This window comes from Penicillium macrosclerotiorum, assembly GCF_028827735.1.
Source record: "Penicillium macrosclerotiorum strain IBT 26536 chromosome Unknown utg000010l_segment0_segment0, whole genome shotgun sequence".
NCBI classification, from domain to species: domain Eukaryota; kingdom Fungi; phylum Ascomycota; class Eurotiomycetes; order Eurotiales; family Aspergillaceae; genus Penicillium; species Penicillium macrosclerotiorum.
Window position 1 is genome coordinate 119563 of NW_026643089.1, and position 13466 is coordinate 133028.

At 39.8% G+C, this 13466-nt stretch overlaps 1 protein-coding gene across 1 annotated transcript; it reads right to left on the bottom strand.

Annotated features, from left to right (window-relative positions):
- Window positions 1-10797: 10797 nt before the first annotated feature.
- Window positions 10798-13220, bottom strand: N7462_009764 (FAD-dependent oxidoreductase; the record flags this gene model as incomplete). Its single annotated transcript, XM_057081478.1, has 5 exons — window positions 10798-10982; window positions 11801-12020; window positions 12117-12517; window positions 12570-12844; window positions 12910-13220. The coding sequence occupies 5 exons, from the start codon at window positions 13218-13220 to the stop codon at window positions 10798-10800; spliced, it is 1392 nt and encodes a 463-aa protein (XP_056928518.1).
- Between the last annotated feature and the right edge of the window lie 246 nt (window positions 13221-13466).

Here is a 13466-nt window from a genome sequence, read left to right on the forward strand (position 1 = left end):
CTAACATAGAATACCTACCTACAGCGTATAGAATATCCTACTAACTACTACCGATTCAAGGGGGATAACCCGCTAATTTAACCGCGTATATATAGCTATTAACCGAGACCCGCGACTTAGCGGGAGCCTACTACTCCTATCGATAACTACTATCCACGACCTTAATATCTACCTTATAGGAAGAAGCAGTCTTTAGTGGTTCGGAACCCCTTCGGTTAAGATACTCTCTCCGGAACGATTCAACAAGGCAACTAGGAATCACGTATACGTCTTTACTATAGTTAAGATACCTAAAGAAATATAGCTACTAATAGATCGCGACGAAAACGAACCTACACCGGACCCTTACCGACTCCTAGACGAACTTACAGACTTTTATAATATCTTCTCCTTACAGAATTCGAAGACCCTACCTTTATTAAGCGAATACGACTATACAATTAATCTTCTTCCTAACGCTAAGGTGCTGTATAGCCCTATCTATCCCTTATCGTAAAAAGAGCTTACGGAACTACGCTAATATATCGACGAAAACCTTAAGAACGGCCGGATCCGCGAATCAAAAAGCCCTATAGGAGCTCCTATCCTATTTATCCCTAAAATAGACGGAGGACTACGCCTTTGTGTTAACTACCGAGATCTTAATAAGGTTTCGATTAAGAATCGTTACCCTTTACCCCTAATTTCGGAGATTTTAGACCGGCTTACTAGATCGAAGATCTTTAGCAAGATTAATATCTAGGATACTTACTATCGTATCCGTATCAAGGAAGGAGATAAATAGAAAACCGCCTTCCGTACACGCTATAGGCACTTTGAATATACGGTTATACCTTTCGGCCTAACTAATACGCCTACAACCTTTCAGAATTATATTTATACTATATTATATAGGCTTCTCGATACCTATATAGTAGCCTATCTTAATAATATCTTAGTCTTTTCACCTAACCGTACTACGTATATAAATTACCTACAAGAGGTCCTTCGGCGATTACGAGATAGAGGACTATATACGAAACTTAGTAAGTACACGTTCTATACGGAACAAGTTAAATTTCTTAGTTTTATTATATCCCTAAAAGGTATATCGATAGACCCTAGCCGAGTTACCGATATTGTTTTATAGGAATTACTAAAATTATATAGAGATATCTAGGTTTTCCTAGGATTCTATAACTTCTACCGCAGATTTATTAGGGATTACTCCCGTATCGCTCTACTCCTTACTAATCTGTTGAAAGGGAGTAAGAATAGGCGAAAACTAGGTTAAGTAAAGCTAAACCTTAACGAAAGGGTAGCGTTTCGTCGCCTAATCGTAGCCTTTTAGTTAGCACTACTTCTTTAGTTCTTTAATCCGCTAAAGCCGATAAGGTTAGAAATAGATATATCGAACGGTGTAATAGCAGGGATTCTATCCTAATAGGATAACTAAGATATTTAGTATCTAGTAGCTTTTTAGTTACGTAAGTTCTCTAGTACCGAAATCCTATATAGGACGCCGGATTAGGAACTATTCGCTATCGTTTATTCGTTTAAATATTAGCGGCACTACCTAGAAGGTAGTACGTTTCCTATTAAAGTGTATTTAGATTATACGAATCTACAAGCCTTTATAAAATAAGGAAAACTTAATAGGAGGTAAGCTAGATAGTGCTTAAGCCTTACCCCCTTTAACTTTGTAATAAAATATCGAGCAGGGAAATATAATCCCGCGGATAGACCTTCTCGGTAATAGCTACCGAGTAACCTTGTAGAGGTTAACCTAATTTCGCTGTTAGGCTAACGATTAGCTAGCGAAGCGTAGACGACTAATTACCGTACTACTAGGGTCTAGTCGTTAACTATAAAGAAACTTACCTTACTTTTCCTATACTTCGTAGAAAACGAAGATAGGGTTAAATCGATTAGTGTAATCGATTAGGGGGAGCTCGGGCGAGCGTACCGTCTCCCTAACGCGTAAGTATAGTTAGCTTATGCTTCTAAATAGGCGTACTCTATAGAAGTAGGTATAGACCTTAAGAACTTATATAGGCGACTTTAAAAAGAAGACCTAGAGACCTAGCGCTAAAAGGCTACCGTTAAGCAGAAGGCTCCGGGACAAAAAGGCTAGAGTATTAGACCTAATAGTCTCTTACGATTCAAAGAACGCGTATATATCCTAATAGGGAGTAATCTTAGAACTATATTATTAAGTATTTATTATAATAACCCCCTTACCGGCTACTTTAGCTAGAATAGAACCCTTAAGCTAATATAAAGGAAATATTACTAGCCGAATCTCTACCGAGACGTTACCGAGTATATATAGGATTATTAAGTCTGCTAAGGCGTTACAGCGAAAAGATATAAACCTTATAGAGAACTTAAACCCTTACTAATCCTAGTAAAGCCTTTCGCTGAATTATCGATAGACTTTATTATAGGCCTCCTATTAATACTATATAACGGTAAATAAGTTAATATAATCCTTATTATTATTAATAGGTTCACAAAATAGTCACTATTCCTCGCTGTTTCGTTAATAATTACCGCTGTAGAACTTACAGAGCTCTTCTATAACGAAGTAGAATTACGGTTTAGGCCGCTAGAGGGTATTATATCCGATCGAGGATTATTATTTACTAGCAAATTCTAGTTAAAATTATATTATTAATCCTAAGTTCGGCTTAGGCTTTCAACAGCTTTTTACCCGTAAACTGATAGCTAAATAGAAAGGATAAACTAAACACTTGAATATTACCTACGATACTTTATAGCAGAAAACTAGGCACTCTAGCTACCGCTATTAAAGAATACGGAGTTTATATATAATAACGTAGTAAATATAATAACTAAGATATTACCCTTCTAGGTATTACTTAGCTACTTACTAGATTTCCGCTAGCGTTTCGAGGGCGAAACGTATTACTAGGAGGTCCCGGTAGTATCTATAAGAATTAAGAAACTTAAAGCCCTTCGACGGAACTTATAGGAATACTAGCGAAAAGCGGCTGAAACTATAACGAAGTACTATAACTAAACCTATAAACCGATATAGTTTAAAAGAAGAGACCTAGTCGGCCTTTCTACTAAATATCTTAAACTAAAAGGGAGCAGAAAGCTAGCACCCCGCTTTATTAGCCCTTTTAGGGTCCTACAACCCGTCGGTAAACAAGCTTACCGCCTAAGCTTACCTTAGCAGTATAATCGTATCTATAACGTCTTTCACGTATCCCTCCTAGAACCTTAGAGAAAACTAAGTAGGAAGGATAACGAGAGGCTACCGATACTAGAATTAGAGGATAACGATAAGTATAAAGTTGAAGAAGTACGCGAGGAGAAATTAATTAGGGGAGAACCTTATTTCCTTATTAAATAGAAAGGCTAGCCCTTAGAATATAATTAATAGGTGTCCTAAGACGATATAGGGAACGCTATAGGATTAATATAGGCTTATAGGAAATAGAGAACTAAAAGAAAATCCTGAATATTATTATTACTACGCGTTATATAAGTATATAGTCGAAGATAAACAAACGAAACCCTACCGAAGGCCTATAGAAATAAGATACTATCCTAATATTTACTATACCGAAGATTAAATTTCCTTAGGAATAAGAGGAAAATTATCTATAACACTTCTTACTAGTACTTCCGGCTTATTATTAGATTTAATATTTATTGAATTATTATAGGCCTCCGTATTAGCTAGGCGATCTACTAGATAAGTTACCTAACTATCACGAACTACTACCGAAACCCTATAGTAGAACACTAGTTTTACCTAAGCCTAGGAGAGGTATCTATTATCCCTAGGAAGAAGTCGAAGTAGCTTATTTAACCGGTATAAACCCTATCTCCGGGCGGAGGATCTGTCGGGGGAGGAAGAATTCCGGAAAGATTATATCGACGAGCGGTAAGGGTATCCTAGTATAAGATAGCGACGCGCTACAGAAACTATAGTGTAAGCCCGACGAACGTTGTATCCTTTATTTCTAGGGAAAATTTAAGGAATTTCTATAGGGAACTTACCTTTATAATATTCTTAGTACTAGTAAGGAGATATTCACAGCGATAGGCCTACTCCGTACTATCGAAAGCACGGCAGAGATCCTACGAAGCCTTAGCGATCTCTAGACGAACAGCCTAGAAAAAGGGCTACACTCTTATTTCCCTAGTATTATTATCCACTACTATCTTATCCTAGAAAACCTTCTTAGCCTATAGTAAGATCTTAGAAAGGTCGTAGGTATCGCCTAATATAGCGGTAGTAGACTAAGAAGAAGTCAGCATAAAACCTAGCAGAAGGCCTAGCGAAACCTATAGTAGAATATATAGTATTCCGGGCGGAATACTAGCGATATAGAATAGATACTTTAGTATCTAAGACGTAGTCAATCAACAGAGGGGTATCTATAATCGGGGATAGACTACCCGAAGGCCCGATAGCGGTCCGTAAGTAATATATATACTAAAAATACTTCGGTGTAATCGGCACCGTATAGGTAGCACGAAGACGGGAAGGTATAGCAAACGAAACGTAGACGATATAATAAAGAAAGGATAGTAATAAGAAATAGAAGAGAGGAGGTAGAAGAGTGTTAAAACAAAGGATAGTAATATAAGGTAGGGGATATAAATAAAGGAAGCTCTTACTTCTATAGTATAACACTCCTTGTTTACTTTGCTTATATAAGAATCACGGCCTTAGGATTTAATCTATTTACACTAAATAAGCCTACTAACTATTTAAATCTCCCGCTTAGGGGCAAGCGGTTATAGAGGGAGGATAATTTGTTATATAATATTACAATATAAAGCTATTCCCAACTTCACGCCTTAGGTATCAACTCGACACCTTATCGGTCAGGCTTCGTTATAATAGCCCTACGTCTCCCTAACAAGGATATATAACCTACAAGACCCTAAGGGTTCGGTGCCCTTCTATTAGGGATTCGTGGACCCCTCTTCTCTATAGCCTTTGCTTATCTCTAACATATAGGGGCTACGTTAGACCGTATATTATAATATAATCTATCGTCTTTACTTAGTTATATAGGAAAAGTGTTGAAGCTTATACATAAATTGAGGATTATAGAGAGATCTATGATAGCAAGAAACAGTGTTTTGCTTTCCTTACTTGACGTTTATCTTCCTACCTAGTCGACAGGCTTTCTACCCTGTACAAGTAGTTATTCTCTAACACGAGCTATTCGAGGTAATCTTTAGTATTAGCCCTAAAAGCGTTTAGTTATTCTATAAGGATCTTAATACTTTTCTTAAGCTAGGCGATCTGTTCGTCTCGCTTATCGTCTAAGTCTAGGTCTAGTACCCGCGACTAGGTAGTCGGTAGCACTAGTGCCTTCTTGTTATAACTATCTGCTAGAGCTATAATACTTAAATTATAGTTTAATAGATAGGGCGTTGATTGTGTTACGCGCTACTAACTAGTTAACGTAATATATACGTTATCGTAACGTACCTCTCTCGTAATCTCCGACAATCTATCTCGCAATCGTACTATTGCCTACTCTAGCCTTATACGGGCTCGGATCTATAGAGTAGACCGAAGACGTATATAGTTAAAGGGCGCCTAGTTAGTCGACTAAGTAGTTATATAATAACTACTAAGTATTCCTCCTAGTTAGAGTGTATCCTTATATTATACCGTGAGGGTATTACGTCTCTTAAAGATAGTCGAATGTTAAGTCTAATTATAAGTAACAAATATAGCTTGTAGTAACTATAAGTAACAATAGGTAAATTAACGCGAAGAACTAAATATATATAGGTGAATAAGCGTCCTTATATATCTAGTCCTTCCGTTCCTTCGATAGGACCTTTCCTGTTAACGGTCAGGTCCGTTCCGTTCAACAGAACGGATTGTCACGTGATCCTATACTTAGGTGTTATAGCCTAAGCATCTCGATAGACTATCTGGCAGAATCTATCTGACCGCCTTGTTGCTGAACTGATTAGTTCAGGCGAGTCTATAATTAGCATCCTAGGGGTGGGTCTGTAACACTATCCCGGACTCCCTTACCCGTGTAGGTCGAAATAAAGTATATATCCTTTATTCTACAATGTCTAAAGATACGTTTATTACCTAGTAGTTGAAAACAGATTACGGAATAAAGAAAAGGATTAACTAGGATATAAACTACTAATCTAAGGCCTAGAAACACTTCGAATAGGTAGTAGACGAAAAAACTAGGAAGCCTAGAGTGATATATAATCGATATATTACTATTCTTGAGTATCCTAGTACTTATCGCTATAGAATATCTTCAATGAATAAGTATATAAAGAGGGTTAACTACCGGAAGGTAGTATATATAACACTAAATATTAGATAGATAATCGAGAATATAGTATATAATATATTAATTATCCTATCTAAGATACTTATTTTTCTAGGTAAAGTTTTCTCCGAAAGCCTTAGTCTTTACTTAGGAAGAGTAGGAATATAAGCTTTTAAACTTACTCGCTCTATTACGACTCCTATTTCAATTTATTAAGCACTAGCAATTTTATAATATTATTAATTATACTCGCCTTGCTCTAAGGAGTCTAGAAATCCCTTCCTCTAAAATAATTCGAACCCGGCTACGAGACTTTGTGAAGGAGTAACAACTAAGTATTCTTCGAAAACTACCTTTAGATTTAAAGCTCTTACTTACACTAGACTATTAGACCTCTCCTTTTCGGTAGTCTTTTATAGTAGTAACCGGCTACTTCCTTAACTAGGACTAGGAATACTAAGAGATCCTTTTAGGATTCGAGCCTCTCTCTAGGACGTACTTAGGTGTGAATCTAAGCGATATGCTTATAAACCTTCTCTAATAATATAAGATTATAGATCGAGTTCTTGTAATAACGACGGATAATACGTCTAATAATAATATAATAATAGCTAGTGTATAGGAGTTAATCTAGTTACTAGAGCTTTATAATAGCTTAACTATTATACGTGTTCTATATATTGCCTATATAATTTAACTAAGCTTGAAAGATCTCCTTAGTTAGATAAAAGCAAACCTAAGGAATAAAATAGCTAAGACTAAATAGTCTAAAGTCCGGATCTAGTCTCTTCGTGTAAAGTAGAAGAGGAAAGAGATTATTAATACTTTGAATAAGGTATAAGCTTAATATATATATCTCTCGTATCTTCTAACCTATTACTAGATACGGAGCCTAGCTATCTATATTAACGCTAGTCTATAGCGTTAAGAGGCCTTTTATAATCTCTAAAAAGAAGAGCTAAAGCTTGTACTAATCTAGGATATTATAACTTGCTAGAATTCAATATTCTTAATACTACGCTATATAAAACGTCTTTAGTCTATATTCGATATATTTTATATTTAATATAACTAAGACTACTTTGCACTTAGTATAGAAGAATAGCGCTAAATCAAGTATCTTCTCTAGATTACCTAGCCTTTCTTTTAATTTACTACTCTACTCTCTAAGATAAGAGACGTAAGTATTTATCTTATATTTAGTATCTATAATAAGCTTTTTAATTATCTAGAAAAGTCTATTTAGAAGCTATAGCGGAAAAAGGTTCCTTAGAAGTAGTTAATACTTACTACTCTAAATTTAGCTAAAAGTAAGCTTTCTTAATACTATAGTATAACTAATTAAATCTATAGTAATCTATATACTATCGGTATAATAATTTCTCCTTAATAGAAGCTTTAGTTCTTCTCTACTAAGGATTAGGATTACGACTAGCGTACACGTTATCAGCAAAGCTTCGAGTCTTACCTTAAGCCTTACTAATAGCAGCTATTATAAACCTAGCCTCCTACTCTTATTTAATCGTCTTATAGTATAGTCTCTAAGCTTAAGATAATATATAAGCTAGAGTTATCTTAATAGTTAGTTAATAGTAAGCATAATAAGCTTACGTAATACCTAGATATCTATATATACTCTATTAGATATACGCTACTAATTACTAATATAATATATAGTAACTATTCGAACTAGCCCTTATACTTTCTAGAGGGAGTACTAGTAGGAGTTCCTAGCACTTGTAAGTCTTACCCGTGATATTCTTTCAGTTCCTATAATAGGTGCGGGTATAGAGCGGCTCTTTAATTCTGCTCGAGATATCTGTTATTATCGCCGAGGCTCTCTTAAATCTAAGACAATCTAGGACCTAATAATATTTATATATATATCAAGGTTTAATCTTAAGGACTAATAGAGAGCGATAATTAAGGAGTATCTCTTATATAAAGAGACCTAGACGGCTAAAGAGGAAAAGGATATATAGTTAAGTAAGATTAATCCGATTAGCGATTATAAAGAAGAAGAAGATAAATCTATAGAGATATAGCTAGAGGGTTAGGGAAGTAGCGAACGAAGCCTAGGGAAACGACGGAAGAGTGTTATATTAGAACTAGAGGTTATAGAAGACTACGAGGATAGAGATAATAATATAGCTACCCTTCTACTACCTAATATACACTAACGCATATTAGGCTGTCTTCGAAAATAGTTAAGACTACTAGATAGATACGAGGTTTAAGAGGAGTCCTACCCTAGTTTTCTAACTATAGTCAAAAATATCTATATAGGATAGAAGAGTTTCTATAGTCTATCTAATATCTATTATCCCGACCCTTAACTACCCTAGTTTTCTAACTATAGTTAGAAATATAGGCCGTAGGATAGTCTCTAATATATAAGTGTTTCTGATTTTAACCGTGGTTAGAAAACCTGTTACTAAATAGGATTATTCAATATATTCTACCCGCTACCTATAGACTCTCTCTACACTAGGATAGAGTAAGTGAAATACTGAAAGATACCGCTGCAATCTGTATAAATTATACAAGTCGCGAGTTCCTCCTGTTTGCTTAGTTTAACTACCCGCGGGTCACCCGCGGGTAACCCTCGCGAGGGTCCTACCTACACTAGACCCGACCCGCGGGTCCATAAGCTAGACCCTCGACCCTCAAAACAAGGGTCGGAGGGTCACCCGCCGAGGGTCACCCGCGGGTCGTGCCGAGGCCTACTAATAACTAGGAAATAGGAGATAAATTATAGAAAGTTAGGATCTATACGTATAGGGGCTAGATTTCTAGTAAAAAAGGTTACTAGTTAGGAATCTAATAAGTACTACTAGTAGTTTAGGGGGATAGATATCGTTATTCGGACGCGCCTTCTACGTTAGGTTACTACTTAATAAGAGGTATATAACCGCTACCTAACGAGAGCGTAAGGGTTATAGGGAATACGTATTAGGGATCGTAAAAACGATTAGAAGGACGAAAAGGATAAAATACTAACACGGAATAATAGGATCGTCGTAGATCCGCGGGTACGACCGCTATTCTAATAGGGTAGAACTAGTAGGGCCCGTAGTTTATAACCGTAACCGAAATAACGAATTACGAACACGAAAAAATAATAGACTAACAATAGGGAATAAAGACTTTAACAGGCTTCCTAAAGGACCTTCGGAAGAACGTATCACACTACAGAAAAAATTTTCTACTCTAGGGTTGCTACTATTGAAGCGTGATTAGTACGTAAAGTCTTGGATTCTTCCTAAGTCTTAGGGTTTAGGCCCCGAAGATATCGGAGTGCGAATCACGTAGATTCGTACTTATGTAATAGACTACCTAACAATAAACTTATATGAAATCACCTTCTCCACTGATCCGAGGTCGAGCTACAAAGCTTATTCCGGACCCCTCTTACGCCAAGCAATCTCGCTGGTGATCCACCCACTCAGGCAGGCACTGTATTTAGATCCGATTGAAAAATCTACGATTCCTACCATTGTTTAAAATGGTGGTTTGATTTCTAAGTACTGTTAAATAGAAACCAACCTTCCTTTGCGGCTTCAGCTCTTGTCACCAATAAATTGCGTATACCTTTTGAGACCCTCAACCCTTGGCTAAATCCACTATGACTCTACGCAATATAACTGGATGGTCGGAATGGGAAGAAGAAAACGTGCTTTCCTGGCTAGATGGTTACGGAAACTGTCGTGGACTAGCCGCTGTGACGCATACCTTTAACAGTACGCAGTGCGTCGCACTGTCGAGTCACTACGAGCGAAGAAATATCATATTCTGCGAAAACGCCGTATTGGTCGCGTCAGACCATATGGCCGTCCCGGTGACTCAGAGCGTTTTTGGAAATCTCAATGTGCAGCTCAAGATCTACCGGGACGGAGTTCGGTCAAGCAGTATTCCGAACAGGAGATCCAGGAATGGCTCCAAGGAGTCTCAACGGAGGAATCGAGCGGTTTTCCGAGCAGAGAGCCATATCCAGTCGAGGATTTCGAAAAGAATGAGAGTAAGGTTTCATAATAGCGCATGATTTAATCAGCTTCTAATACATAATGCTTATTCCTATCAGCTAGGGACGATCACATTTGGAAAAGAGAGCAGCCCAAAATACTACCCGCTCGACTTTGGGTTTATGTTCACTAGGCTTGTGCAGCCCACGGCTAGTATGCGAGGATAACGAAAGGGTTGGCTTAGCTAAGTGTAGGAGCCAGGAGAACTATGGAGGCCTCGTGCTAGTGAGTTTTGACGTGGCGCATTGTTGCAAGAAATCTACTGTACTGTAGCATAAAAACTTTATGCGCAACTTCGAATACCGCACAGTATAGTATATTCCGTTCTTATGTCTATCCTCAGGCCTAATGTCTCTCTAAAAAAGCTCAGGGGCGACAGACCTACGTTGCACAACGTCAAACTTGCACCCCAGAAACAGGACGAGTATCTTGTAAAGGCCACCCGCCTGGCGTCAGCTTCCCGCGAAAGCGGGGATCATGTACAGGACTCATCATGTCTGAAGTGGCCACATAACGATTCCGACCTCCGGGTCGGCCATGTGTGACATAGTGAGCGTTGAGATTATCCCGACGCGAGAAACGCCGTCGACATCCTGGTACCCAGCAGAGATGAGTTCTTCCTCCTGAGTGGTGTTGTAGATGGCGCTGAAGACCTTTGGGATATCGGAAGTGAGCGCTGCAGCCGGAAATATTGCAACTCAATGTTCTCCGTAGGCCCTTGTTCATTCTCTTGACACAATTTCTGTAACCCTTTCCTCCTTATACCTTGCCATAGGAAATTGGTTTCCTTTCAACCTTCAATTAATTTTACCGTGGCCCCTAGAAGCATATCTGATTGGGGAACGAGACTATGCAGTCTGTATGCGTTTCCGTAAAATTCGGCAGTTTACGCAGCATGGAAGGTTGATGATGCGCGATGGCAGTTTTAGCCACGGATCCCATTTCACTTCATGAACGGGGGTTGGCATCATGATTTACGACAGGACATAGAAAGCAGATTCGCGGTCTGTTCAATGGAAACACTTCAGTTTAATTGTGAACCGCTTTTCTTCCGGCTATCTGGACCACGGGCGAGGGAATATCCCTGGAGAGAATGGCTGCCCGAGGGGAATCTGGCACACTGGATCTCGATGAAATTCAATCAAAGCTAGGCGTCTTATTTTCATCAAGATTGTTTTCAGACACTGGTTTTGATCCAGGTGTTCTAGGAAACCCTTCGAAAGCATTCCACAAGGGTGTAATAAAAGGTTAAGTATGAAGCTACAGGATGCATATTGAAATACCGCATTAAAGTAACCTATAATTTCGCCACCATCCCTTCAGTTTTCTTTACTATTCTCTCCTTTTCATCATCATATGGCACCAGATTCCTCTTGTCCGGTAACGGCAAACTTGCTAACGAAATTGCCCCGGTGAAAGTTTGTTTCCACCGCAAAAGTAAGTCTAGGGCCATAGAATTCGGCCGCAAATTCAGTAGGTCCTTGCTTCTCGGACCTTCCATTGCGTCCGCGTCCTGCTTTCTGCGAGATGCCGCCATCACCATCCGCGTTCGCGGGACACGCCCCTCCTGGAACTCCTCAAGCAAGGTATCTATCTCTTGCTCAGAAAGCTTTTTGATAGCGGCACCAGCACTTAATGCCTTAGCAAGACTATTGGTCATCGCTGCCGCGCTTTCGATTGCCTGATTGCCGCCTTGTCCGATGGTCGTTGTCATCTATTTACAATCATTAATATGAATATTCAGTTTTTCATGCTATCCTTAGCCAGGAACTGAACAACCAATGTTACAGAGTAGAACAGAAATACCCACTTTATGAGCCGCATCACCCAAGATACCCAACCGCCCTAAATGCCACTTCGTGTACACCCACTCCCGTAGGGGCGTATACACCGTCTCAGTCGGTCCTTTTAACAGATCCGCCAGCCGGACTTTCGGAGTGAGGTGATCATCCCTATGGGCATGTAGTATGGTCTCCTTAGCCGCGGTATCGTATGTCTGAGTTTTGTTGTTCTCCGTGCCATAATACGTGATACCGCGATTAATCATAAGAAACCACCAGGTTCGGTCAGCGGGGCCGGAAGTCCCCAAGACATAAGAGTAGTGATTTCCTCGGATAAATTGAAGGCTTCCTGGTTCGCTGTCGGGGTTCTGAACGAGGACGGAATTGTAGGGCGAGAGACCGAAAATACAGTCATAAGTTGATGGAATTTCTAGAAGTCCAATTAGTGATATGGCAAGGTCCGCAAGAAATTGGGGGCATACGCTCTTCTTCAAAGTACTCCGTACCAAGCCCTAGCTGGGTTGCTCGCTCGACGATCGCCTGACGCACGGTTGAGTGGGTGCCGTCCGCGCCAATGAGTATATCCCCGGTGTAGACAGAGCCATCTGTAGTTGTAACTTGAGTCCCATCGGTAAGGTGGCTGACCGTAGCAATGCGTTTGTTGGTGAGAAGGGTGGATTTGACCGTGATGGAGTCATAGAGGGTCTGGAGCAGTAATTGCCGGTCCACCCAAATGATAGGATAACCGTGTCTGAAGCTAAGATTAATCGTTGAGATGTTCAACCCAATATGGGAAATATGTTACCGAAATCATATCATTACCTCTCAGTTATCTGCTTCTCTAGGTCCTCGACTGTTGCAAGGACGGTTCCATCAGGGGCGCGGAGATACGAACGATGCACGACACTCCCGGCCCGTCGTCGGAGGTCGTCGTAGCAGCCCAGCTGATCCAGAATTCGCGCTCCGTTAGGCATTATGGCGATACCACCACCGCGTCGGGGGGCCAGCTCAGGATATGCTTCCAGGAGCAGGTAGCTGATCCCATGTTTCTCCAGTGACAGCGCCAGAGTAAGGCCGCCGACGCCACCCCCGGCGATAAGAACTCTGCAGGGCCGAAGGTTTTGAGGTGGCATTGTGGATGAGGCTCTCAATCCATTTGACCAAAACCTCGTGCACAGGTCTTCGAGAGAAGAAAAAGTGGTATATATATAGAGGTCAGGGGGGCGGAAGAGCCCCGGATACGCATAGCCGAATAAGGCTGCGTAATAAGGCTGCAAGGCTGGGCACAGATTGATGGCGTGGGGGCTGTGGATAATGTCCTCTTTCCGCTAGCGCCACGGTCGTCTGTGGAACGCCGATAAGGATTTGGGCCCGAGAGA